This window comes from Thermobia domestica, chromosome 11 (genome assembly GCF_964235325.1).
Source record: "Thermobia domestica chromosome 11, izTheDome1.hap1.1, whole genome shotgun sequence".
In the NCBI taxonomy this organism is placed as follows: domain Eukaryota; kingdom Metazoa; phylum Arthropoda; class Insecta; order Zygentoma; family Lepismatidae; genus Thermobia; species Thermobia domestica.
In genome coordinates this window covers 32,649,876-32,677,132 of record NC_137464.1, presented here as the reverse complement: position 1 = coordinate 32,677,132, position 27,257 = coordinate 32,649,876, and the positions used below count along the sequence as shown (strand labels likewise).

Genomic DNA, 27,257 nt, shown 5'->3' with positions numbered 1-27,257 from the left:
CACATCGTCCCGGGTTCGATTCTCAGTAGGAGAGCAGAAAGAACTTGATTCAACAATCATTCAATTGCGTGGGAGAGCGCAAGAAATTTAATTTGACAATCATTCACTTTCTTTAATCATCCATCTCTTTTAACGTGAAGAGCGTAATCATGGGACATTAAACTAAAAATTTTATTTAATTTTCTAATGAGCATAATGAAGGGAAGAGAAACTAGATAAATAAGTAAAAATAAATATATTACATTTAAACTTTATCTTTGTTAGCATAGTTTAGCTTTGTTGAAAAGAATTTACAAAGAAAATAGAGCGGTACTTCTACTTGTTTTTACTCATTTACAAGAGAATAGAAATGGGAGAGGGTCAGGTGGGTCAGTAGTAGAGTACTAAACTCTAATGCTTAGGGTCTGTGGTTCTATCCCACCAAGTGAACTTGCTGTCGGACAAATGCTGTCAGCGCATGTTTTCTTGGGACCCTACAGTCCCCCTTCTCACATTCTTCATTCTACCATTATGATTCATTTCACGATCCTCCCTTAAGCTTGGCGCATATTCCTAGGACGTTAAACCAAAATATTATATAAACCGATTACATTTTGCATGCAGGCCTGTAGACATTTTCTTTCACTTATGGCAACTATGTGCAATCGTAGTCTTCGATGGAACTGCGACATGAAAACAAATGAATAGTGAGTGTCGCAATAGTAAATAGATCGAAGTTGACACAAGCGTGGTTAGTTGGTAATTTTTGGAATAAGAATATTGTGATCTGTTTCTGTAAATAGTATTTATAATGTTCGCTTTCTATACGTGTGTAACTGACTGTCCGTAAAATTAACAAGTAGAACTAATATTTATTTTCAGTTTTGTGTTTGAGAAGGTGTATCCACTCTTTGACGTTTACGTGCAGAGCGGAATATTCTGAACTTGAACGATGGGTTTATTGACAATATTGAAAAAGATGAAGCAAAAAGAGAGGGAAGTGAGACTGTTGATGCTGTATCCTTTTTGTAATAACTAAATAAATTACAAACTAACAATCTTATAGATTATAGCAGGTTTGCTAATTAAATGCATTGTGTGTAGGTTTAACAAAACTTTTCATGCTATATTTCCTATAAGAAAATAAAACTCGTGACGTAATGCAGTACGGTACAGATGAAGAGTAGTCGGTCAATATATTTTTTTCTAAAAAAAAGTATGATTAATGTTAGGGCTTAAGTTTAGAGTTGCCCCTCCAGTCTGAAGGTGCCCTTGGACTTTGCAACATACAAAAAACAGTGCTTAAAGTGTTCAATATTGTTACATTTCACTTAACTTTAGTTCCCCGTGGGCTTCACAAAAATTTAAAAGGTTTTCTTCATTATTTTTGAGCATCCGTTACACCTGTTCGCCATATTTGCCATATTTTACAACTACCATGCTGCTGAAACCTTCCGCGAATGCTTCCGCATCCGGCAAATAGTACTAACTTCCACATATCTTTTCTCGTATTAAACATAACTCTCATGCTGAACTTACATTCCTAAACATCAAGTAAAAACTTCAAATTATCATTTCTTACCTCATTTCTCCTGTAAATTTTCCTGATTTTTATAAAAAGCGGAGGGGTAACTCTAAACTTAACCCAATGTTAGTATAATGTTTGCTAAACGTATTAGGTTTGAATTTAGTAGCTTAACTGCCGCAGATGGATAAAGGAGACGGTGATGATGAGAAATGAATGAATGATGGAATGAAGAAAGTGGGAGGAAATGGGACAACCCCGAGAAAACCCACGCTCACGGTGTTTGTCCACCACAAAGCACTTGGAATGAGCGGGAATCGAACCAGGGGCCACACGCACCAGAAGTGAACGCTCAATTACGCGGGGAGAAATAAACAGGACCAGACGAAATATCAAAATGACAGTACGAAAAAGGTAATAGAGGTCATCAATGTAGGATGATTAATTACAGAGAAAACCTTAGTTAAATTCTTGATTATATTAGTTCGCGTATTGATATATTAGGTAAACAGACAATAGAGCATAATGTGACAGTGCTTCAAACCCGTGTGGCATGGCAGTATCTTATTAACTAACCTAGAACGTGTATGCTGTAGTAACAATAGGAAGGTCAGAGATGTAGAGATTAAATTATTAAGAGAGGAGTTGCCTCTGAACTAAATATGGTGAAATGGAGTAAAATTTCGGGTATGTCATATCATTTTATGGGGTATAAATTTGTATAATTCATAGAAGAAATATATTACTTGGTTTTATTATAGGATTGTAAAGTAGTCAAAATGTATGGGGGTCTTACCTCTTGTATAATAAGGTAGAAGTGCGCGATGGAGAGTGTACTCCTTTACCTTATAGAACTCGGCAAATTTTTACTTTGACTCAAACAGTGACTTTAACCGATTCATCTGATCCGGTTCCCGGAGCAGTTTAGGAATCATTCCTAAACTGCTCCCGGAACCGGATCAGATGAATCGATTACAATTACTAACACAGTGAAAGTAATGTACGATGTTAAGAATTATACTATAAGTACAAGGGCCACAATGTTACTAAACATCAATTCAGGTGAAGCGGTGACTATAAATTTTGAGATCTAAATGGGGGGCTACCGCCCCCCAAACCCCCCGCTCAAGTACCATAAAAACATCCAAAATAATAATAAATACACCACTACTATAAAGCTAAGATAAGAAGGGAAAAATTTTAAAAAAACACTCGTCTCTAATCATAAATCAGTGCATGACCAAGAAAAAAAAAAATTACATCTCAACAAGACAATAGGACAAGCAGCAGCAAACCAAATACTTTGCCTAATACTCAAATGCAAAACAAATCAAGAATAAAAATATGAATTAAAAAAAGAAAACACTCACCATTTCGCCATAGGAGAACACTCATGAATAATGAACTCATAACTGCTGATTCCACACACGAAAAAATAAGATACCAAGAACACATGCGCAATATTCAACATTACTGAAAAATGTTCCTTTCCGCACACACGTCGTTTTATTAAACCGAGCACACTTGCTATTATTACAAACAAGAAAAGCCAATAAACGTCCACTTTTACCATACGTCGAAAATATCTTCAGCTTTACACCACAACCATGATAGGTTTTCTCTAACTCAATTCAACCAATTCAATTACGCGCTTCCCGCATGCCACAAACAGCAGCACACACATACATGCACACAGAACACGTAACATCACACTAACAAACTACCATATGACTACACAGACACCTAGTGGGAAAAATATGAACTAAGACGTCACACCAAAGGCACGAACAGTTCCAACAAGTGACTCACGCACAAACAGTTCCAGGAAGTGACTGAACCTATAAGAACCGATTAAAGTCACAGTTGGAGCCAAAGTAAAGACTTGCCTAGAACTGTGTAAGAAGGACATGATGAAGTGAAGTACTGCGTGAAGTCACTGTTCAAATTGATCATAGGACTGCTGTAAAGCTGTGCAACACACAAACCATATGTTCTATGAGTATATGTGGCAAGGTTCTAGAACACAGGTTCCCCTTTCCATTTAGCTGTAATAAAGACAGAAAACAACGTGCCCTGCGGGACTCTAACCCGCCTTCTCTCGTTCGGCAATACTATCTGAATTAAATATTAAACTTTGGTACAGAGAAGAACCAAAATAGCTACTAACCTATGTGAGGGGACCTGTGTTCTAGAACCTTCCCAGTATATCTTTAGCAGAAGGATTCCATCATTTTTTTTTTCTTAAAAAAAAAACGTTACAATTTCGGTAATTTCTGTTCACGTTAGGTTAGATTAGATTAGTTTTGTTAGTGTAGGAGTCCAGCATAATTTTCCAAAGAGTGATATAATTTTGATTATTTCTACTAATATTAGATTAGTATGGAGTAGGTTATTTCAAGTCTTAAGTACTTCAATCATCCATTTCTCCTGTAAATTTTGTATTTTTTACGTGCTTCTGGGCCCCTTTTGCTAAACGTGCCCCGTTTTATGGTATATAAAGTGTTTTCCTGTTATTCTTGTTACACACTACCTACCATCGCTGTCACACCTGTTCCCTATAGACACACCACCTCGAACATCTTGGGCCCCCTTCTGTGCTTCTGCTCAGACTCGATTAGATAGCATGCGTGATTACCTAGAACAAGTTTGTTTGTGTTTTTAGGTTAGTTCGGCGTTATGCACTGCAGTTTTTATTGAATACGTGCACACGCTGTAGATATAATCAGTCCCCCTGAAGTCAATCTGCACCTATTAATACAACTCTTCCCTTAAGAAGACTTTCTAAGGCAGTAAGAGTGCCTTACTAAGAAAAGTTCATAATTTGTGAATATAAATATTCCGTTGTATGTAACCTGGCACAGGAAAAAAGCGTTTTCGTATGAGTTACGTAATTTCTGATGCCCTAGGGACATATTTGATAGGGGCTCCGTTCCAAAACACCCCCTCCCCTCTAAAAATGTATTTAGATATTACTGTAGTATGGTGTTGTTTATAGTGCTGGTTGGAAACGAGAAAGTAAAGCTTACCGGTATTAATTTTCGTTATTTCTGAATAGTCATAGTTTGCAATTCTTATTAACAGTTGGAAAGTACTAATTTTTTGCGTAGTAATATTTGGTCTAGGAATTAATTCGTGCGGTTGGTACGCACACATTGAAGCTGTAGTACAAACACAAAATACATAAATACCTTAAGAAAAATATTGTCCATCGCTAGCCACCACTTTCGCCCATCTGTCAGGCAATGTACGGATTCCGTGGCGAAAGAAGTCCTCATCCTTGGAAGCGATCCAGTCAGAGACCCATGTTTCGATATCTTCTGAAGAAGTAAACCGCTGTCCAATCAAATCGTTGTTCATGCAATCGAACAAGTAGTAGTCCGAAGGAGCAACGTCTGGTGAATACGGCGGGTGGGGTAAAACTTCCCATCCGACATTTTCTAAATAGGTTTGGACCGGTTTTGCGACATGTGGGCGAGCGTTATCATGTTGAACAATAAGTTTATCATGTCTGTTCTCCCATTCTGGTCGTGTTCTGGCCAGAGCTTGCTTCAAACGCATTAATTGTCGTCGATAACGTTCTCCATTCATAGTTTCACCCGGTTGCAGCAGCTCATAGTACACCACACCTTTCATATCCCACCATATGCACAGCATAACCTTTGCACAGTGAATATCTCGTTTTGGTTGTGATGGACCTGGTTCACCTGGTTTCACCCAGGCCTTTTTTCGTTTAGGGTTCTCGTAATGGATCCACTTCTCATCACCCGTAATAATTCGATGCAGAAACCCCTTTCTGCTCTGTCGTTGAAGCAGCAATTCGCAAATGGTTTTTCGTCTTTCAACGTCTCTGTCTTTCAATTCATGTGGAACCCAATGTGACATCTTTTGAATCATTCCCATGGCTTTCAAGCGTTTGGAGACTGTTGTTTGATCAACGCCTAATGCTGCTGCAAGTTGTTCCTGCGTTTGACACGAATCCTGCTCGAGCAATGCTGTCAATTCTTCGTCTTGAAATTTTTTTCGCTGTCCAGCTCGCTCTTGGTCTGCCAAGCCGAAATCACCACTTCTAAACCGTGCAAACCACTTCTGACACGTTCGCTCAGCTAGAGCATGGTCACCATACACTTCCACCAAAATACGATGACTTTCAGTCGCACTTTTCTGCATGTTAAAGTAATGCAGCAGGACACCCCGCAAAAACACTTTATCAGGCACAAATTGCGCCATGTTCACTTAACTACAAACTGGTGTTGTTGACGCTTTAATCCACTGCCCTATACTACGAACGATACGCGATGACAGGGGTTTGCAACACATGTGTGGATACACGGAACTGTGGGACGCTCCGTTCGTTGCGCCATCTCTTGTCCACCCACGAATTAATTCCTAGACCAAATACAACACAGATGAATACATACCTAGTGGAGAGTAAACAAAGCATGAAAATCAGAAATATTTGTGATTAATAGTTAAATATGAACGACGGAAATCAAAGAGAAGTAACTGTAGATATTATATATTAAGATCAACAACTAAATAGTAATACAATGTTGTAAACAGGTTCGTGTATGTCTAATCCGTTGCCGCCATCTACGGAAGATTAGCTAGCTTACTTATTTAGGTGAGTGATCTGAAGTAATAAAGCAAAAATAACGGATGGCATTTAGTATCTCCCCCAAATCTGACAACGGCTCCAAAGCCGATATTGTGATTTATAGTGAGGTATTGTAAACTACGTTGTTTATGCACATACCCACCGTCGCTGACGCGCCTGCTGCAGTCCTGCTCTGGCTCGTTTAGATAGCGTTTGTGCTTTTTTTTAGTGGCCACCCAGCACAAGTTGGTTCGTGTTTTTATGCACTGTAGTGTTTATGTCATACGTCCACGCTGTGTTTATACTCCTGACTACATCACAGTTATAAATAACGAACCGTAATAAACAGCCAAGTGATTTGAGGGAGAGAAACTAAATAATACCCAATATAAATATCGCTACTGGTCTTCAAGACAAATTAACGTGCTTATAGGGCAAGACATAGTACTTTCATTGTTCAAATTAAAGAGGAAAATATAAGGTATTAATTTTTATACAAATCAGGAATATGCGATCGTATTTATATAACAATGAAAGGTAAATTTCTTCGTGAAAGTGTATCCCCAAACCTTGTACAATCTTTTGGTGGTCCATATTGATACCAAATTGGAATAAGTGAGTTTGAGAGATGCTACAAGGAACAATTGTTCAAAAAATTACAGTTCTTTCACTAATAACCTCTAATACGCTCTGGACTCAAGATTTCAGCTAATCTTCTGCAGATGATCACGGATAAGATCCACATGAACCTGTTTTCAGCGTACGTACTTGTTTTTATTTTATTATACTTTACCTTTTTTATTCATTTCTGTCGTTCACTCTTAATTGTTAATCACTATTTTTTCTTATTTTCATGTATTTGCTCTACAATAGATATATATTCATCTATATTGTATTACTGCGAAAAATTAGTACCTTTCCACTGTTAATTGTTGCAAACTACGCACTATTCAGAAATCAACTGAAAACAACTAAACCTAACTTTCTCACGTTTTCAACCAGGATGATAGACAGCAGGGGGCGTCATTTACGGAGGGCAGGAGGAGGCAATTGCTCCCCCAAGAGTTTGAGGAATACATATGCTTTAGTTAATTGTCTACTAATATACTGGTACAAAACGTTAAAGTCTTATGTCGGTGGTGCTCTTGCCCTTCCCCCCAAGAAGCAGTCTAAAATGACGCCCCTGATAGACAGTACTATGTAAATAAACTGTTAGAGGGGACTTGAGGAGGAGTTCCCTATGAAATACATGTCCCTGGGACATCAAAAATTGCAAAAACGCATACGAAAATGTCTTTTCACACTAGGTTTACATACAAGGGATACTTATATTCGTGCGATATGAACTTTTCTTAGCAGGGAATGCACTCTTATTGCCGTAGAAAGTCGTCTTAAGGGAAGAGTTACATTATGGGCGTATGTGAAGATTGACTTGAGGGGGACTGAGTATAACTACAACATGTACACGTATGGCTTAAAAACTGCAGTGCATAAAACACAAATTAAAGTTAAAACATAAACAAACTTGTGCAGGATAGCTACTAAAAACCACAAGTGATATCTAACCGAGTCAAGGTAGGAGTGCAGCATGGGGTCCCAAGCATTAGTGAGGAGGTGCGTCCTTGAGGAGCAAGCATGTCAACAACGGTGTCTACACAGATAAACGAGGATAGTGTAAAGAAACACTTCATATGGCATAAAACACGTTTCTTGTGTGTGACACAGCCTTAGCTGGAGCACCTAAAATATAGCCCCTAATGATAACACTACGAGAGAAAAAGTTCATATGGACCTATGACGAAAAGTGCATAGTTTAAGAGCTAGGGCTGTCCAAAATCGCGAAAAAGCTAAATTTCAATAAGACCTATTTCGAATTCCAGAAACTGTGGATGGTGGTTCTTATCAGTGTAAAGGAAGTCACGCATACAGAATCCAAAAGTGTATATTTCATCAATTGCCAATAGGTGTAGAGGGTATTCCCTACAGGGTGTAATTTTCAGATATGTTTTCAATAGAGTTCTCAGATATACCCTGATTTGGAGAAGGGTCCAAAGTAGGCAGGAGGTAAAGCTTGACAACAATGGACATCTAATGCTTCTGAGGGAAGGCGGAAGTGTTAGGAACAGGCAGCTCCATTTATTTATTTATTTATTTATTTATTTTGTGTGTGTGTGTGTGTGTATGTGTTCGGAATAACGTGTGATGATATGTATTTCGTCACGGTATATTTCACGTTTTCTTCACTTATAAGCGTGAAAGAAAACATCGCACCATGCGTTTTCCCGAGTACGAGAGACCGTGCTGCTGACGATCCTTAACACTTCCGACATCGCACCAAAGGATTCCGTGTTCACTGCTATCAAGGTTTTCGTTTCCCTGCTTTGGACCAATCATAAAGTCAGAGCATATCTCAAAATTCGGTTGATGGCATGTCTGGGAATTTCACCCTGCAGGGAATAATTTGTACACCATTGAACATTAATGAAATATGCATTTTTGGATTGCGTATGCGTGACTGCCTTTAAGCTGATAAGGACCACCATCTCCAGTCTCTCGAATTTGAAATAGGGCCTATTGAGATATGGATTTTTCGCGATTTTGGACAGTCCTAGCTCTGAAACTATGCACTTTTCGCCATAGGTCCATATGAACTTTTTCTCTTATTTTGATGTGAGGAATCACCTCTTAAATTTTGTCGGTATAGTTCATTAACACCCTGTATATGTATATACAGGGTAATAATATATTATTACAGTATCATGGAGAAAATTGAAGATTTTTCTCATAAAAATAAATAATAAACCATTCAACTCAAAACAAGAAAAAGGTTGTCGTGGATTCGTGAGATGCATGTTTTATAGTTCCGCAATATAAAATTGCTGAAGTAAATATTATCGTATTTGTCCCATAAATGTTGATTTTGAAAAAAAAAATCATCCCTAGCCTGTTATGTGCTGCTAATATTAAGAGAACAAATGTGTATTCGGTAGTGGTGGTGGTGGTTGTTAGCAGCACGTTACCTTCAAATTAGTAGGTAAATATCTAAAAATCTTAAGCTCCCATCAGGAACAGAGTCCGGAATATAATTTGTACTGTATAGCAATAAATATATGAACAAAGTAAAACTCTCCTCCGTTCTGGAATGTAAGTTTTACCTGTTGAACTATATATATAAATATGGTCTGACTTCTTAAAATTATTTTCATAAATTGTTATTTTATTTTATACGTATTGGTTTGGTTTTTGTAGTTAATCGTTCCTTTCAAGACAGAGATTAACTAGACGTGAACCTATGGCTCAGTGGTAGAGCGTTCACCTCTGATGCATGGGGTCCCGGGTTGAAACCCTGCTCCCGCCAAGTGAACTTTGTGGTGGACAAACTAGAGACCTGCACGGGCCGAATTTTTCGGCCCGAGCCCAATCCAGCCCGAATGTGCCTAGGTTCGGCCCAGCCCGGGCCCGAAAAGTTTTGAAGATTTTCGACCCGGCCCGACCCGATAAGTTTTTTAAAATTCTTGGCCCGGCCCGGGCCCAATAAATTTTAAAAGTTTCATTTTGTAACATTTTTAACGGGCACATTTCTTCAACGTTTGTCTTTATTCTAGTTATCGTTTAACGAAAGTCAATAATTATTGCAATTAATCGGCCCCAGCCCGGCCCGACCTAAAGAGAAATCAGTGTCGGCCCGCTCAAGCCCGGCCCATGCAGGTCTCTAGGACAGACCCGCGTGCGTGGGTTTCCTCGGGGTTCTTCCGTTTCCTTCCACTTTCTTCATTCCACCATTTCATTTATTTCTCATCATCACCGTCTCCTTTAGCCTAGCCGGCATAATCGTGGGACGTAAAACTCAAAGATTTCATTTCATTTCATAGACGTGAACCTACAACTTACGAAAATCGGAACCACACGAGTCATCGGAAATAGAGCTTGAGCCTTTCTAGATGTTCTGGGACTATTTGTCAATACCGATAGGAAAATTCGCTGCAGAAAATTCGGAATTTTGTTCATAAAATTTGCTAAATTGCAGGAGACATTAAGAATCAGAAAATTTACACTTTTAAAAAATGAAATTATTCAAATATTGTCTCTTTTGATACTTGTTTTGCATTTGAGAGTTTAATCACAGTGTATTCTTATTAATAATAAAACTGAATTGTTATTACTGAAAAGTATGTGTGGACTACGCTAATGTGATGAGGCCAGATATGGTTATATATGGCCTGAATTTTATTGCGTTGCGAGTTCTGCTACAAAACATTTCCACAATCTAGGACAAACTGACGTTGTCCGTTGGATTAACAAAGTTCTGTTTAAGACAGGGCACTTGCGAATACTTGATATGACATTACAAAAGGCATCCATTGCCATGGATACAAAATACCCTGAATAATGTATTGGTATGTTGTTTAAATGTTTTGTTTATTTGGTCAATTGAATTTTTTGTCTCTAAACATAAGCCCAAAAGTGGAAAATTAGTTTTCCTTTATTCACTTATTCAGAGGCTTAGATAACGCTGGAAAGACAACCATTTTGAAAAGGTTCAATGGAGAAAGTATAGATACAATTTCACCAACATTTGGCTTCAACATTAAGACTCTAGAACATAGAGGGTAAGTACTGCTTATTTGATAACCTGTTGAATCTGATATATATATACCGTCAGCTATTCTGTCTTTTGCCCTGAGTTTCACAGTTTGCACTTGAGTGCAATAGAATATAATGCAATTGTAAATAATAAAAGTAATACTGTAATAATAATAGCTTTTTCAGATCGTGATGGCTTTCAGATGGCATATGTATACTGATATTAAATGGCCATTGCTTTCATGGCACACGTATAACTGGTATTACATTGTCATTGGTTTGGCTTTGAGCGTCATTATTGTTGATGTGTTGGCAGGCTTGGCAGAAACCATGTTTTTTTTTTTAAGTTTTTCTTTTTTTTTAATGTTTTGTTTAAACCAGGTTTTATTGGTTTAAATAATTTGCTCAGTGTATTTATATTACATATAGACAAAAATAAGTTTGTTTCACCTTAGTCTTACTATGCAACAATGGGGTTATGCTGGAACGGATCATATAAGCTTAAGGTGGAATCCAAACCGTTTCTCGGCTTACATCCGAGAGAAATTGTCCTCCATTTTGGACTCGAAAACGGGACTAATTAGCCACAAATGCATACCGAAAACCGCCGTTAGTATCTTTATTTTTGGTTAACTGGACGTATATTATTCTGTGTTCTAATAGAATATCTGAAATTCACAATAATATTTCCTAGCGAAGAACAACATGCAAGATTTTTTTTTAAATTACAAAAACCGAAATGATATTGTATATGTTTCTTGGCTTGTGATACTTTTCTATTACGTATCAGCTTGAATATAAGCAATCTGTAAAACACTTATGGCAAGATGTATAACTTACAGGGATTGGATTAGGTGCTTTGGCAACCAAATTGATAACCGTGGATTACTGGGTTGTATATCTAGCATCGGAAGAAATACCAATTTGAAAATCAATCAAGATTGCTAGTCCTGAGGAAACAAGATACTCAAGTAGTGAATGTTGTAAAGGCATTTTTTTTAATTGTAGAATACAATAAAACAAAGATTGTACTTAAAAAAAAAACAAAAAAAAAACGAAAACTTCTGTTTCATGTTTTTCGTGCAAATATAACCACAAAATCACAACTAGTTACATTTAGCGTTGCCAGTCATTATATTGGAGTTTTACTATACAGAATGTAAAAAAATTCAAAATAAAATACACTTGTTGACTGAGAAACATAACCGATTTTCTTGCACATACAGTCATAAAATCACGAAAGGTAAATAAAACAAATTAGTCATTTATTTATGCATAGGTTATGGCATATATAATCAAGACTTCAACATTTTACATATCGTCGGTATTTTGCAAAAAGGGGGTAACTGACATTTTTGGTGAAATTGAGATAACAGCATTTTTGAACTTGAAATAAAAGATCCCATCATCATGCGAAACGGTTATAACTACAATCCAGGGATATCTAGCGGTATAACTGACACAAAAGTAGACTGTGGTATATAGAAGTCAACCCATTTTGCCTTATCCTGAGAAATTTGTCAATTATCCCCTTTTTGCAAAATAGTGACCATATCTATCCTAGTGTAATTTAGGGTTTTTGGTCCTGATTAAAGATTGTATACGTGTTGTTCTATAAGCGAAGAAATTTTGTATAAGATGTTGGTTTGTTGTATGATTCACTTAGATGTTTTGATAGTGCAGAAATCGCTTGGCTCTTGTCCTTAGAGTCTATAATGCATTCTTTTATCCGAGCTTTGATGTCTTTCTTCGTCATACCTATGTAGATTTGTCCACATAAATACCATAGTTTACTTTTAAGTGTACGTACTAACTTTTGTACCCTGTTAAAGATTTTTCTATATTTTTTTGCTGATTTGTTGGCCATTCTAGAGCCATGATTCATTTTTCTGTTTTCTTTTTTCCTTTCTTCCTTTCTTTTTTATTGATTTAGAACATTTGCTCTTTTTCGTAAAGGTTCAGGCTTTTTGCTTTCATTTATCTAACGAATGTTTATTGTAAACATTTTCGACACCAATTTTTTTTTAAATACGAAGTGAAGTTGACTGTCAATATTCTGGTTTTGTAATAGGGGGTGGGGCACAGTTGCTCACTGGTAGAGCGCTTACCTTTGATGTGTGGGGTCCCTGGCTCGATGCCCAGCCAGGTACGTTTGTGGCGGACAATTCCATCAATTCTTCCATCATCATCATTCACTTGCCTTGATCATCCGTCTCCCTTAGCCTAAAGGGAATAATCGTGAGACGTTAAACAGAAAAATTTCATTTTGGTTTCGTGATACTATTTTCTAAACCCTGAGGAAGAAATTTATCCAAACATGTAACTTAATTTTTCCTTTTATGTAGATATTTCTTGCGTTTAATTTTCTGTAAATAGACCTATTCATGCGATATTAGTTGTTGTGTCTGGCACTGGTAATGTTTAGAAGTTAATTCTATTATTATTTTCAAGTTCGGTGGCGAAATTAATTTTAGGATGAATGTTGTTAAAATTTGTCAGTAGATTTTGTAGATCAGAAGGGAATCACCTGCATATCTGTAGGACTTTCATGATGATTGAATTACAATATTGGCTAGAAGAGATGAAAGGGGGCTGCCCATAGCTAGTCCCTATAAATTTTCTTTTCGAAGGAAAAGTAATTGTTGTAGAAACATAGTTCTAAATCATGTAAAGGCATTTGCACAAAACATCTTCGTTCATAAAACGACAAGTGTGTGAATCCTTCATCAGGTCCAAGGATCCTAAATTCACTCTTATACGATATTATCAGTCTGTGAGACCCCTGTGGTTTTAAAGGTCACAAAAATGAGTATAATTTGTAACTTAATTTTTTTTTAAATAAGATCGCTTTTAGAAACAGAAGAAAAGTTTAAAATCGCTTTTAGTAACAGTCATTAAACGAGTTAAGAGTTGGATAATACAGCATACCATCTAAGGGTTAAACCTGGATAAAAGTAGTCTAGACAAGAAGAGGAACTACATCATAAATTACATTACACAATAGAATGTTTTATTTACTGTTATTACACTGAAATTTCCGTAGCATTCGAGTCAGTACACTACACAAAACATCTATCTAGTTCATTGTCAGTCTATATAAAAGCACTGTTATTTCAGTAAAGGCAAAAAGTAACACCTTTTACTCATCGTAAATTGTTCTATATGCAGTTTTCCAATTCTCAGAAAAAGAGGGGAAAGAAAGCATACGAATAAGTATAGAGTTACCCTTTTTTCCGAACGAAAAGAAAATCATTAATTAAGCCTCTGAAGAAGTAGTCCGGCAAGTATTGTTTACATCTGACTTCAGCCTATTTCATATCATGACTCCCCTTTTATCGCAGCCTCTTGCCAGCAACTCCATAAGTAATTTTCCGTTTCTATTATTGCTGCTTAACCTTATAGTTGTATAGGTGTTGAGCCTTATATAGGAATAGGAATAAATATGTCTATGAAAATAAGAAATTCAAAATGATCTTAAAAAAAAAGTATTTTCCGCAACAAGATCCTAATTACATTTATCTTTTTTACCTTCCTTCGCGACCTCACGTTGGGAAACTCTGATCTATATGAATAATCAAGCTGTGCAGTTTCGGAAATATTGTAGAAAAACTTGATGCGCCACACAGGTAACAATATTTGCTCTTTTTATGTAATTTAGTACGTTAGTATGCTTACATTGTTATATTTTGTTTGTGTTTTCTTAAAAGATTCAAGCTAAATATATGGGATGTTGGAGGCCAGAAATCTCTTCGTTCATATTGGAGAAATTACTTCGAGAGTACCGATGGTCTTATATGGGTTGTTGACAGTGCGGACAAAAGAAGATTGGAAGATTGCAAGAAAGAACTTCACAGTCTCTTGTTAGAAGAGGTAAAGATCTAATGTATAGTTGCATAACAGAATTTAAGCTACGCTACATGAACATGACTTCCTAAAGTTTATTCAACGAACCTTCTGATCCTGATGTAAACATTGCAGAATTGTATTACTCCGCCAGTCATCGGATGATTGGCTATCGGTCAGCGCTTCTTTCGAGAAGCACGTGCTTGTACCCTGTCGATGTTTTACTTATTCCCCGCATGTGACCATGTTGTTAACTGTGATTCGCGCTAAAGTTGGGTCAAAACTACCTTCAATGCATGTGTAGTCTCTTTTAGTGCATTAATTCAACTTAGTTCTTAGATAAAATGTTGTTTCTTTTGTCTAATTCTAAGGAATTCTGGTAATGAGACTTATAAGCAAGGACTATTTTCTTTTGCCGCATGGGTGTTCTAAGGCTCTCGAACCAATAAAATCAAACAATCATCACGCGTATTTGTTTACATGAGGTACTGAACGTTCCTTGAATAAACTTTAGATATATGTGCGTATAGTCAATTTTTGAATTTCGCTTTTCCGCCATTTTGGATAAGCAATATAGAGACGTAGTAATCACACCAAATTGAGTTCATCTTATATAAACCTTTCCAACGATGTATTACTCAATTGCCTTTGATACTAAAATTTTTCCATTGACTAGCCTCTCCATCGACCCTAGTCGAAGTTTCTTAGCTCAAAACATCGTCTGCGCAAATTAATGCAACACGGATTTTGGCGTATATACATTATAAGCGTTCCGGACAGTTAGGACGAACTAACAAAAGGCTATTACGTAGAGTTGAACGCCCTAAAAGATAGTTATCTGTATCCATTTGAGGTGTTCTTGAGTAGTAATACCAAACTACTGTGGCAACCAATTCTCATGCCTATATGTATAGATTGCCGTTCGTCTTTCCCTTAGAATGTGAAGTTTCCAAATAAATTTACGATTATTTCGATCGTTCAGAGTGTAGTATAAGAAAGGATTTTCAGGAAGCAAGACCCTCCTGAGTTTGGCCTTACTATTCGAAATGCTTCACATGAAAGAAGAGAAAATTACATTTGGCTATTTTTATTATTTATTTATTTACTTCATATTTTCGCAATATATCAAGGCTCCTTTAATCTTATTTTAAATAAAAGGTACGGGCCACCGCACTAAACTTTCTCGCTCCAATTTCTTAAACTAAAATCATGTTGTGCCACAGGTATTAATGAAACATTTCCTTGTGAAATACGATCAAAATTATAAAAATTTTTGGAAACTTCACTGAAAAAAAAAAAAAAAAAAAATGAGCCCCAAAAGTAAGCTAGCCCTTGTAGATTTTTTCATAAGAAATAACTTATGCCATGTGTTAGGGTTATTAATGAAATGTTTGTTTATAAAATAATAATAATAAAATCGCATGAGTGGTATTTTAGAAAAAATTGTCTAAAAAGAACTCACCTCAATAGTTAACTACCTTTTATGCATATTCTCATGGAAGCGATTGTGCAATATTATAAGAATATTAATGAAATATTTATTTATGAAATATGGCCAAAATCGCCTGAGTCGTTTTTGAAAAAGTAGTCTGAATAAAAACTCATCCCCAAGAGTGAGTACCTCTTGCGATTTTTTTCGTAAGGAATAATGTACACAGTATTATAAAGTTACTAATGAAATACGAACAAAAGTTAGCATAACATTTTATTCAGGGGTACATGTAAAAACATAAGTTGTTATATACATGTATGAGAATAATATTATCGATCACACAAATACTTCAGCGTTTTAATTTTCTATTTTCATTTATTTTCAGAGGTTAGCAGGAGCTACATTATTAGTGTTTTCCAACAAACAGGATTTACCAGGTGCTTTTGCTGCAGAAGCCATTAAAGATGTAAGTGTTTCTACAAGTAGATGTAAGATCTAAGCGATTCAGTTTTCCCATAATTAATATTCAGTAGGGCTTTAAAATTAAAATGAAAGGTATTAACCATTTCAGTCCTTCATACTTTGTTTTCACTGATAGTATTTGGTCTCTATCTGGGATCATATTCTTATCAATTAAATTAAAAGGAAACAAAAGATAATTGGATAAACACTACGAGCAGGCAAATCAGATCACAACATAGAAGTATGTCTAATTATTCTGATCCGAGGTAACTGTTGTGATTTTTTTTAACAATACCCCCTAGTAATAAAATCTCTAATAAGTGTATCAGTCCTAGTTTGATATCTATAAGGTTTCTTTCCTGCATAAGTGATTTGAATGTGAAGTATGAGCATTGTGGACCACGTTACCGACGATGCTAGAAAGAACTTTCAACTTGAGATATTTAGTGTGATTTTTTTTTTTTTTTTTTTTTTTTTTTTAATGTTCAAAAACCTTAATTTCAGTATTCTTATATTAATTGGGCCACACTATATATTATCTTATTTGCCAACGTATAGGGCGCAGCACCGTATAAGACGCGCCCCCTTTTTGTGCACATTTTTAAGAGAAAAAATAATTTTTACACTATTCATGAATTTGCGTAAAGATGTACTGTACTAATTTTATAGCTCTTGATGTCTACAAAAACTGTAGCTAGGGTATAGTGTAGTTACCTTTTCATAAATAAAAATAAAAAAAAAAATAATAAAAAAAAAACGAAAAATAAACACACTGCTGAACAAGACAAGATTTTATTTGCAAGACGTATGACTATGATTGTGTGTCAGTTACCTTTTCATCTTTATCCTTAAAACCCAGAAATTCATCTCCAGATCTTAAATGAAGAAGCACATGAAGCATAATCTTCAAGAACTGAAAATTAAGAAATCTTTCCTTGTGCTATCAAGTGGATCACTAATTTACATTTCTTAAATGACTATAACTTGTCTTATGTTACACAGCATTTAATGGTGCTTTGATCCATTGCCAAATCTGCGAAATAGTAGGTCTCTTTCTTCTTCCTGGCAGTGTAGACTGCCATCCACTGTTCCATTGCTCCTCCATGAATCCTTTAAAAGATTTATTAATGTAGGTTCTAAAGGTTGAAGCCGGCTTGTTAGGCCACCTGGAATTACAGTTCATTCAATTTATTTTTCACAACTCCTGTTCTGTACCTCCAAAACTGATCTCATACTAGCAAGACAGGTTTCTTTGACAGTCCACCAGAAGGCCTAGACCATACATTGTTTATCCAGAACTTGTGTTTCCCCTTCGTTGATCCAGCCCTTAGGATGAACGTCCAATGTGCATATCGGATAAATTAGAACCTTGAAATATCAGTGAATCTGAACTCTGCTTACTAGACTGCTCTGTCTTTCAGTATTGAAGTATAAAATGTATCACACAACTTATAGAACAGAATAATAATAATAGAAACTGTTTATTCGAAACCACTGTTTCGTTAATGGACAAAATACAATAGAGTAATTAGTTTTATATATATAGTGAGGATCCCCACCTTTCAGCGCGCATTATTTCATCGAATACATGTTAATATCTATAAATCGCGTGCTATTGTTTATACCTATCAATACAAGCAGATGATACACATGAAGTAAACAAGAAGTTATGAAACCAACACGACGGAACCCGAGGAGGAACGAGCCACCCAGAAATCACTTATAAAAAAAAAGACCAAAAGAGAACCAAATTATCAGGTGATCACTAATCGCATAACCTACACCTGCTCCTGAGGTCGTCTTGGACAAAGGAATATTACCTTGCCCAAATCCCTGGAGGCTACCATGAGCTAAGAAGGTTACCAGTAATACCATATCCTAAAGTCGCTACAGATACTTTGGAAAGTGCTGTAAGCTAAGGGGTTCCCGTGCAAAAAAGTATTTCCTTCCTTCACTTTTACTTGAGATAAGGAAGAGACTAATTTATTATCTTTGTACTTACAAAGTAGTTTTGTAATATTTTATAAATAAATTTGGTGAAGGGTTAAATCCCGGATTATTATTGACTACCAAAAGACTTTCAATATATATATATATATATAAAAACCAGAAGTTTCTTGCTGAATGAAATTTCAACTCATAATTTTGATTACTGGCGCATAATGCATATCCCTGTATTTTAAATGTATTTTCTGAGAAAAAGTGCGTCCTATATGCTGACAAATTCGATATATCCTTATGTTAAAGGATAAATTTGTGTACTAATAATATATATAAATATTGCGGACTTTGGAAGATCTTAAAAATCAAAGATTGAGATTGAGCTGAGATTGAACCAAGTACCCCACGCACCAAAGGTGAACGTTCTACAATTGAGCCAGTGCACCCACCCAGATTGAATGTGGTTGAAGATGAAAATGGAAACATCGTAGTTGATTCCAGAAAATATTTTACAAAGATAGAAACTATATTTCAGTACTCTATTAAATGTACGAGGAGCGTTCCATATTGATAAACTTTGTTGGATTCCAGGCCGCCGTTTGTCTTGGCATAATAGCCGCAGATATTTATCGCTAGGTGCCAGCACATGACGGAGGAATGTAATGTCTATATGCCACAGTGCATTTTTCCTATGATGTCATCCCGTGAGAGAACAGCATGAAGAGCAATCAGCAGGGACAGCGCTGGACGATTTTATTTCTGTCAGAAAAACTGCCGAGGGTTACAGGGCAGTTGGTGGAGTGCGTATAAAACATGTAGTGTCATGAAACACCGTTTTCAACTGGATGATTGGTCGGAAACAACATCATAACAGAAAAAGGGAACAAGGGCTATAATTTCTAAAGGAAAGTGACCTGACAAGACCAGGCAACAATCTCGCGAGTTGGGTGACTTATTAGGAGAACAGGTACATTATGATATCGGAAATTGAGGCGGGTCTCTCTGCGCCAACATCAGTTCGTTAAATTCGAATACATACAGTTGGTTCTGCTGACAAGAATGCCACATATTCCGAAAATGAGCTCCCATGAGGTTTGGAAATGCAACACTTCTGGCCCAAGAGTGCAGTGCTGAAGGAAGATTATATTGAGAGGTAGAAATATTCACTGAGATATAACTGTTGTGATTGCATGTTAATGAGATAAACTGTAAATCAATATGGAACCCCTCTCGTACATGTGAAAAGCATTGGAAAGGATAGTGAAGTACAATGGTTGAGGAACCGTCTCTCCTAGAGATTCAACCTTATATAATTCTATTCAAAGCGAGTTACTCAAGCCGAAACCTTATTTGAAACATCGAATGCACACATGTGGTAGCAAAACGTGGGAACAGTTTGAAATGATGTACAAACATAAATTAATATTGCACACACTTTATTTAATTAAAGGCAATAATTATGCACATGCATACTTAGCGTTGATAAATACTTATGAATAGTTCTTGATCACATATCAACTAAAACTGAAACAAGAAATTATAGAGAGCACTGTCTTTATACGTATCAGTTAGTCAAGACATTGTACGGAGTGGTTCTTGCATTTTGGCAGTCACTCTTAGTTACGAAGTTCTCTAGTCTCTTGCGCATGTCTCTGCTGACGTAACGATAATTTAGGGACTACAAGGATTGACAGAAGCAGGTGATGGAAGTTTGTCTCATGGATCTACGAGCCGTGAAAACAGGAAACTATAAATGTTCCATGCTAACTCTTACAGGACTAAGGCGCGAGATTAAAGTAACGTTAGAAGAATTGAGTAATCTTTCTTTCTTTGCAGCTCACTTTCCAACTTTGTCCATAAGAAAAATATGATGAATTAAGTTTATCACACCGTTACAAGGCTGAAAAACGTTTGATATACTTAAAATTTGTTCCAGTTACAAGAGTAATCATGAATTGTCTAAATTGTAGAAAGTTCTGTCTCAAAGAAGATAGAAAATGTGAAAAACAATGTCGAGTATTTTAAAAAATAAATGTAAAAATTGTAGCCCTAATACTCCTTCAAGTGAACTCCATACGGCTGGTACAACTGGAAAAATTGCACCACTTTAAATTGAAAGCCTTCTGTTTCCAATAACATTCCTTTGTTTCCATTTTTTTCGTATCTTTATACATAACGGAGATAGCCTGTGACCCCGGACTTTTGTTACACCCGGTATATGTATTATATGTTATTATATGTTTAAAAAAAAAAGCACTTTATTAAATAGCACAATTTATCTATTGTTATTAGTCTTCTTCTAAAAGTGACTCAACTCTCCAAACAGTGACACATACGCTTCTTGTGAAGCAAGAAAATAAAGTGCGTTTAAGTATGAAATACCATATTATAAATTTCAGATCTTTATGCAAATAAAGATTGCATAATGTATTCAGGCCGAGAGCGCAATGCAATATCGGCAAATGCTGCAGGAGTTGGCTGAGAGAGCAACCCACTTGAGCTTAGCTAAAGATTACATTAGAACTGGAATACATGAAATGTCTTTCTTAATTAAAATTAAAGCTCATGTATTAATATTCCTTAATAGTTTTTAATTTTTCCATTCTGTTGTAGTTAATTTATATACTGTACAATGGCTGCATCGAAATTATATTCCGATTTAATGTACACATCGCAATCACATTCGAAAAAGCAGCAACAAGATTTGAGTCATTGAGAAACGTTTCATATCTCATACTGCGTGTGCTTCTTTCAGAGGCTACGAATATATCCTTTATCGCATTCCCACGCGTTACCTGCAGCATTTGTCAGAAATAACTGCTTGCTCCTCACGCCCAACAGGGAGAAGAAAATTAAACTTTTGATTTTCATTCATTGTTTAATTATAAAGAATTTCAGTTACATAAGTATTTATATATATTCTAGTTCCAATTCCAAGGTGGGATATAACAGAATCTAAAAATGTTATTAGATTAAGGAAAGGAAAAATTTTAAGCGATATTTACTTTGTTGTGTTACCTACGTGCTTACAGAGCCAAACTGGTTGGTGGCCCACTGCCATATTACATGCCGATATATTTGCGCCGTACTCGACCTCAAATGGAGAGAAATGCAGCGTATTTGTAAATATTCAGGAACCCACCAGGCACCAAAGGATAACAAAATGGGCCGGAGTAATACCTGGTCGAATTACTGAGAATATACTGAACTTAGATTAGATATAGTATTAGCAAATAAGAATGAAGTAAAAGTAGATTAATTCCCAGAAAGCGCATGTTACTACTCCGTATTAAACCTTATATCGTCGCGACTAAATATCGAAGAAATTAAAAGTGTAATTTTGCCTGTCGTATCGTTTGGACGTGAGAGTTAGTCGCTGACGCGCAGAGAAGAATGTTTGATGCGGAAACAGATGAACAGATGGGCGAATTGAGAAAGCTTCGCAACCTTGAACTTCACGATAGCTTAGGATAATCAGATTTATGAAATCGAAAGACGAGACACTCAGCAAACTGGTATAATTTGACAGTCACCTAGATATAGTCATTGTTGTGCCGTTATTCGTGCCAGTAAGGAAGAAGTAACTTTTGATTATCTGCCCACAGACAGTCAATATCGAAACATGGAGTTTAGTACGAAGCTGTCTGTCGTCAAATTTGAAACTATTTACAAAGTTTTCGAAATTTTCCAACGTAAAAATTATACTACGTAACTACGAAACAGAATCGGGATACTTTTAAAAATCGGGACATTTAGCGTCTCGTTTGCATTTTTGCCGGGATACTAGACAATTTTCAAAACAAACAAAAGAAAAAAAAGGGAGACCTGTTAAAACCTTATTAAAAACAGGGAGTCGCTATTAATTTGTCGAAGCGTCGAAGATGGACGAGAACCTCGCTCGCACGGGTTATACGCACTGGGTGTATAAAATTGTAGCCGAGAAGCCTAGTGGGGAGAAACTGGAGAATAAAATAAACTGAATTTTAAGGAGGTAGGTGGTAACAGTTCGAAGTGACTTCCCTTGGCACAAGATAGAATCCAGTCGTCAGAAACTGTTTCGGGCGCGATTAGTGCATATCAGAAGAATTGTATAAAAACAATTGAATAGTTGTAAATATATATATATATATATATATATATATATATATATATATATATATATATATATATATATATATCGCTGAAATGAGAAAATGAGAAGATTGAATTTAAAGAAAACTTACAGAAATAATCATATCCAGCAGAATCTCACATAATCTGGGATCGAACCTGCGACGCCACCAACCATAGATAAAAACGTTTGCACTAAGCCGCGCGTATTCTACCTATGTAAAACGGTTTCCATTTTAATAAGTATTACGTTAAAGACTGGAACGAATGCAGTAAGTATCAAGTTTCAGAATATGTTGTTTTGCATTTATTGCTATAACTACAATCCGATATTAGAGTACATTCATTATGAATGTAGTGAAGATAGATAGATAGATATATGATTTACCCAAGAAAACGATTTTTTTTTTTTTTTTTTTTTTTTTTCATAACCATATATGAAGTTCAAATGCAGTTCATTTCCGTATAGCAAACCTTGCAGGCAAACAAACTTTAAAGCTAAGTTATAGGAACACTAAAGCGTCTCTTCCCGGTAGGGGTGCGTCCCTCGAGCACAAACTTGACTAGTGAGTGGTTCGTCCCGTCTTATATAACTTTTCTGTAAAAGAAATGTTATGCTCATATCACTCCAATCCAAGACAAAGAAGTGTTGAGGTTCGTAGAACTTGGTCTACTCGAATCACGCAGTACAACCCAGCTGAGGAAGTTGTGGTGTGCTCTTGCTAAGAATTGTGTTGACCAGATTATTTAAAATTCTTCGCTCTGCATAGGAAATTTCGCTAACGTTTTGAATTGGGTACAGTCAGATAGTTCACGTAGAACTTTTGTAGAATTTTCTGCACGGCTTCCTGTAAAGCTAATTATGATTGAGATACTTGACCTTGTAAGTTTATTTCCTCACACTTTGCGATGATTTGTCATAGGAAACAAAACATAAAGGCCTTTTCTTTCTCCAAATGTATTTTTTTACTAGTTTTTATAAGTACGTGCAGAATCATTTTCCATATATTTTAATATGTTTTATGAAATATGGTGTTGATATTCTCTTCCTCCGATAATGAAATAATTTTGTTTTCCAGATTTTGGAGTTGGACAATATTAAAACTCATCACTGGAAAATAATTCCTTGTAGTGCAGTAACAGGTGAGAATTTGCTGGTTGGAATGGACTGGGTTGTGGACGACATATCTGCCAGGATATTTACTTTAGATTAACCATGTCGGTGCAGCTTATTAAAGTACTCTGATTTCCGCCCTGTGCGTAGTTTCACTGGTGCGACTTATCGTAATGTTAAAAATTTTGGTGCTGGCAACCCTGCAACTGAGTGAGATTATTTTTTGTGGAATATGATTCTTCTGATTCAGCTGTAACAGACTTTTTATATGTATCTTTTGTATTGTAAGCGTCCATGAAACGCTTCTTGATTTTTACACACACACATTCAGTTCGAGTATATGTGAATATGGTACGTAACACAACTCACTATAATTGTCGATCGAAACTCTGTAAATTTGAAATATACATAAGGACATATTGACTAAAATTCATATTTTGATTTGATATCTTTTTTTTTAATACGCTCTAACAAGCAGTAATTAGTAATTCTGTGTCTATAAATAACAAAAATTAAAACCACGCTGTTTTTACAGTGTCACATCAAAGAGTTGATAATTAAGTTATTGTAAATTGAGATGTAAATAACAAGTTTAATTTGTGATGAATTGAATATCAGAATAAATAGCTTTATAGTAAATATATTTTATTCAGATTTATATAAGCCTTTACCATTTCGAAGTAGACAAAATAATCTCTTAATTTAAACATTTTATACATAAAGACACTTACGTGTGCTTATTTATTCTTTTAGTAGAGAATAAACTGGTGGAATATCTAGAACAACAACAACAACAAAAAAGAGATGTTATTTAAAATAGTGAATTTATTTTAGTACTGGACATGGTTGGTTGTCAGTGGAATAAGTACTTCGGAGTGTTATATTTGTAACACCAAAGCTTTGGCACAGCTAATTAAAGATAAGAAGGAAACGCCAAAAAAGAACCTTATCTATGTAATTTAAACTACAATAATCATAAATGTATTCGTCTAGTCAACAGCAGCCATCAAAGAAACAAGTGGGATAAAACATTGGTTTGGATTCAGAATGTCAAATTTCCATTTGCTGACTACGAGTCAAAATTTATTTCCCCACTTCTCTCTATCCCAAAATCTTGAATTACCTTTGCACTTAGTGACAACCAGTATGCGTGTGTAAAAAATCAATGTAATATACCTTCGATGCAATAGAAATTATCTATGCATTTACGTGATTTATTTTGCAATTCGTCTCGGGAACAGGTAAAAAAAAAATGTGGGGGGGGGGGGAATTATCGCCTTAATAAGTATCGCCAGACAGAGGGCGCAGGACAGGGTTAAGTGCTGTATCACCGGACCAATTTTAGGAAATTTAGCGGATGAATTGGAGAATTCATTTAAGTTTATGAGGAAGAATGAGTGAAAGTCAGGTAAGGGGAATAGTAAAAGTTAAGAAAGTGGTTGTCTTTATTGATTGTTTTTGATGTTGTAAGCGGCACTGTATGTGGAGGCGGATGGCCTATTTCACGGAAAGGTACAATTGCTTTACTATACGGACCCCTAGATTGTAAAGTGTACAGAAAAATTTGGGCAAATCTTTAATTTGCCATTTCATATCGAGAACAGAACCCAATCAACTCCTGCGGGGCATCTAACCCGTTCCTACTAGTACTGCTACTACTACTGCTACTTATATTATGGATCCGTACAGTAATACTGCACGCCTAATGTAAAGTAATCTAACGTAACATAATGTAATCCAACCAAATATAACCGAATGCAGTACATTTTCGTACTTTTTTTTTCGATTTTCAAATTGGTCCGGCGATATAGCACTAATGCCGTACATAACATAGTTTTAATGATAACGTGGTGATTAGTATTTCAAAATATTTTGACTGATCAAGCAAAATAAGTCTTACACTATTACGCAAAGATAGGAAAAGAAATTGAAAAAATCCATAAACCTATCTGATTTGTATTTTTTTTTTTTTTTTTTTTTTTTTTTTTTAAAGGTAAAATTTTCCAAACAAAATCCTACACTCATAAACTTTGCACGAAAAAGTAATGATAAAAAATAAATAAATAAGAACATTGTAACCTTTTCGACAAGAAGTCCTGAATTTGTGTTCTTGTTCAGAATTTGTATTCTGTTCTTCTTAAAGAATGTACTGATGCATTATCAGTAGATACAAATGAAGCCAGTTGTTTGTACTATAAACGTTAGCAATGGGAGATCAATAACCAAGGGCTATACGTATATTAAAAGTACTCAGTCCCAGCATTTGCTTGATGGAACTGAAGAAGCTCTTACTCGGGTTGGCTGATAGAACTGATTGTAAATGAAAAGAAATGAAATCTTTCAGTTTAACGTCCCACGATTATGCCCTTTAGGCTGAGGGAGACGATGATTAAGGCAAGTGAATAATGATGGAAATTTTGGTGGAATGAGGATATTCGAGGAAACGGGAGTACTCCGAGAAAACTGATGGACACGATGTTGTCCACCACAAACTTACTTGGCTGGGGAACGAACCAGGGACCCCACCATTGAGCCACCGTGTCCCCCAGAACCATTTGTGAAACCGAAATATTAATCGTTTACCTGCAGTCATTGGACAAGGGTACAGTGACACTTAATCAGATGTAATTTTTAACAAGAATAGAAACTGAGACTTAACAAGAAAATACAGAGGCTGAACCATTTCCATCCCGACAAGTTGAGGTTGTTGCTTTAGGTATTTACCCCGCCACTATCGATCATATTCAACTTGATGGCCACCGGTATGAACTATTACATGACATCACAACTTCCATTGCAGCTGTACTAGGGGTGTTGTCCCACTCCTGCGTACAGCTTTCCAGAGGTCATTTACCCTACAAACTGGATTTGTTGAAAGGTGCTGCTTGAAAAGTCCAAAATCACAGTAGTCCATGGGACTAGCACCAACACTCTTTAACAGGAATGTTCTCGAATGGAATAGAATGAATACTAGTTGCAACTACAATGCGTCGGTAGAAGGCCAGTGATGTTTTGACCTTGTAACTCCATACGTGGGTGTCGTCGCCACAGTACTGGTATCTGTGTAAATTGAGGATAGGTCATGTTCTTGGTTGGTATTCAACAGCATCATTTTCGAACCTTACGATCTTAAGCTATCTTCTGTAGCAAAACCCGGTAACAACTATAAAACCTTTGGAGTGTGTCTTTTCATTATAATCAGCTCTTTGCATTATAATCAGCTTATAACTTTGTGTGTCTTTGCATTAACACACACATTTACGTGCCACTGTGTGCGGCCAGTGAAACAAGCACTGATAGATACGAGGAGCCGACGCGAGGTGTGTGTAATTTCGTTGAGTCGGTTGAGGTGAAACCACTGTTACGGAGATAATATTTGGTGTTTCTATTCCGAAACGGACACAATCGAAGCAGCCGAAGAACGACAGAAGCGAAAGGGACGCAAGAGAAAGGAAAATTGTGAACTTTGGCAAAGGATTGTTTGAAGGGACCCTTACCTTGAGGGCCCTAAAATGGTGGAAAAACTGTGCGAAAAACACGTTTGTTTTCAGTTTTATTTCTTTTTGACAATGTTGCCATCACTTTCAGGCCCCGAAAAAAAATATATGTTGTACCTAAGGGTATAACAAATTTTTTAACCAAAAAATCAGCGACGTGTCCCCCGCAAAATGTT

General features: G+C 36.1%; 1 protein-coding gene across 1 annotated transcript; it reads left to right on the top strand.

Annotated features, from left to right (window-relative positions):
- Positions 1–629: 629 nt before the first annotated feature.
- Arl2 (ADP ribosylation factor-like 2) lies at positions 630–24,225 on the top strand. Its single transcript, XM_081730302.1, has 6 exons — positions 630–730; positions 862–996; positions 10,598–10,708; positions 14,390–14,552; positions 16,343–16,423; positions 23,550–24,225. The coding sequence occupies exons 2-6, from the start codon at positions 932–934 to the stop codon at positions 23,682–23,684; spliced, it is 555 nt and encodes a 184-aa protein (XP_081586428.1). The 5' UTR covers positions 630–730; positions 862–931; the 3' UTR covers positions 23,685–24,225.
- The last annotated feature ends 3,032 nt before the right edge of the window (positions 24,226–27,257 follow it).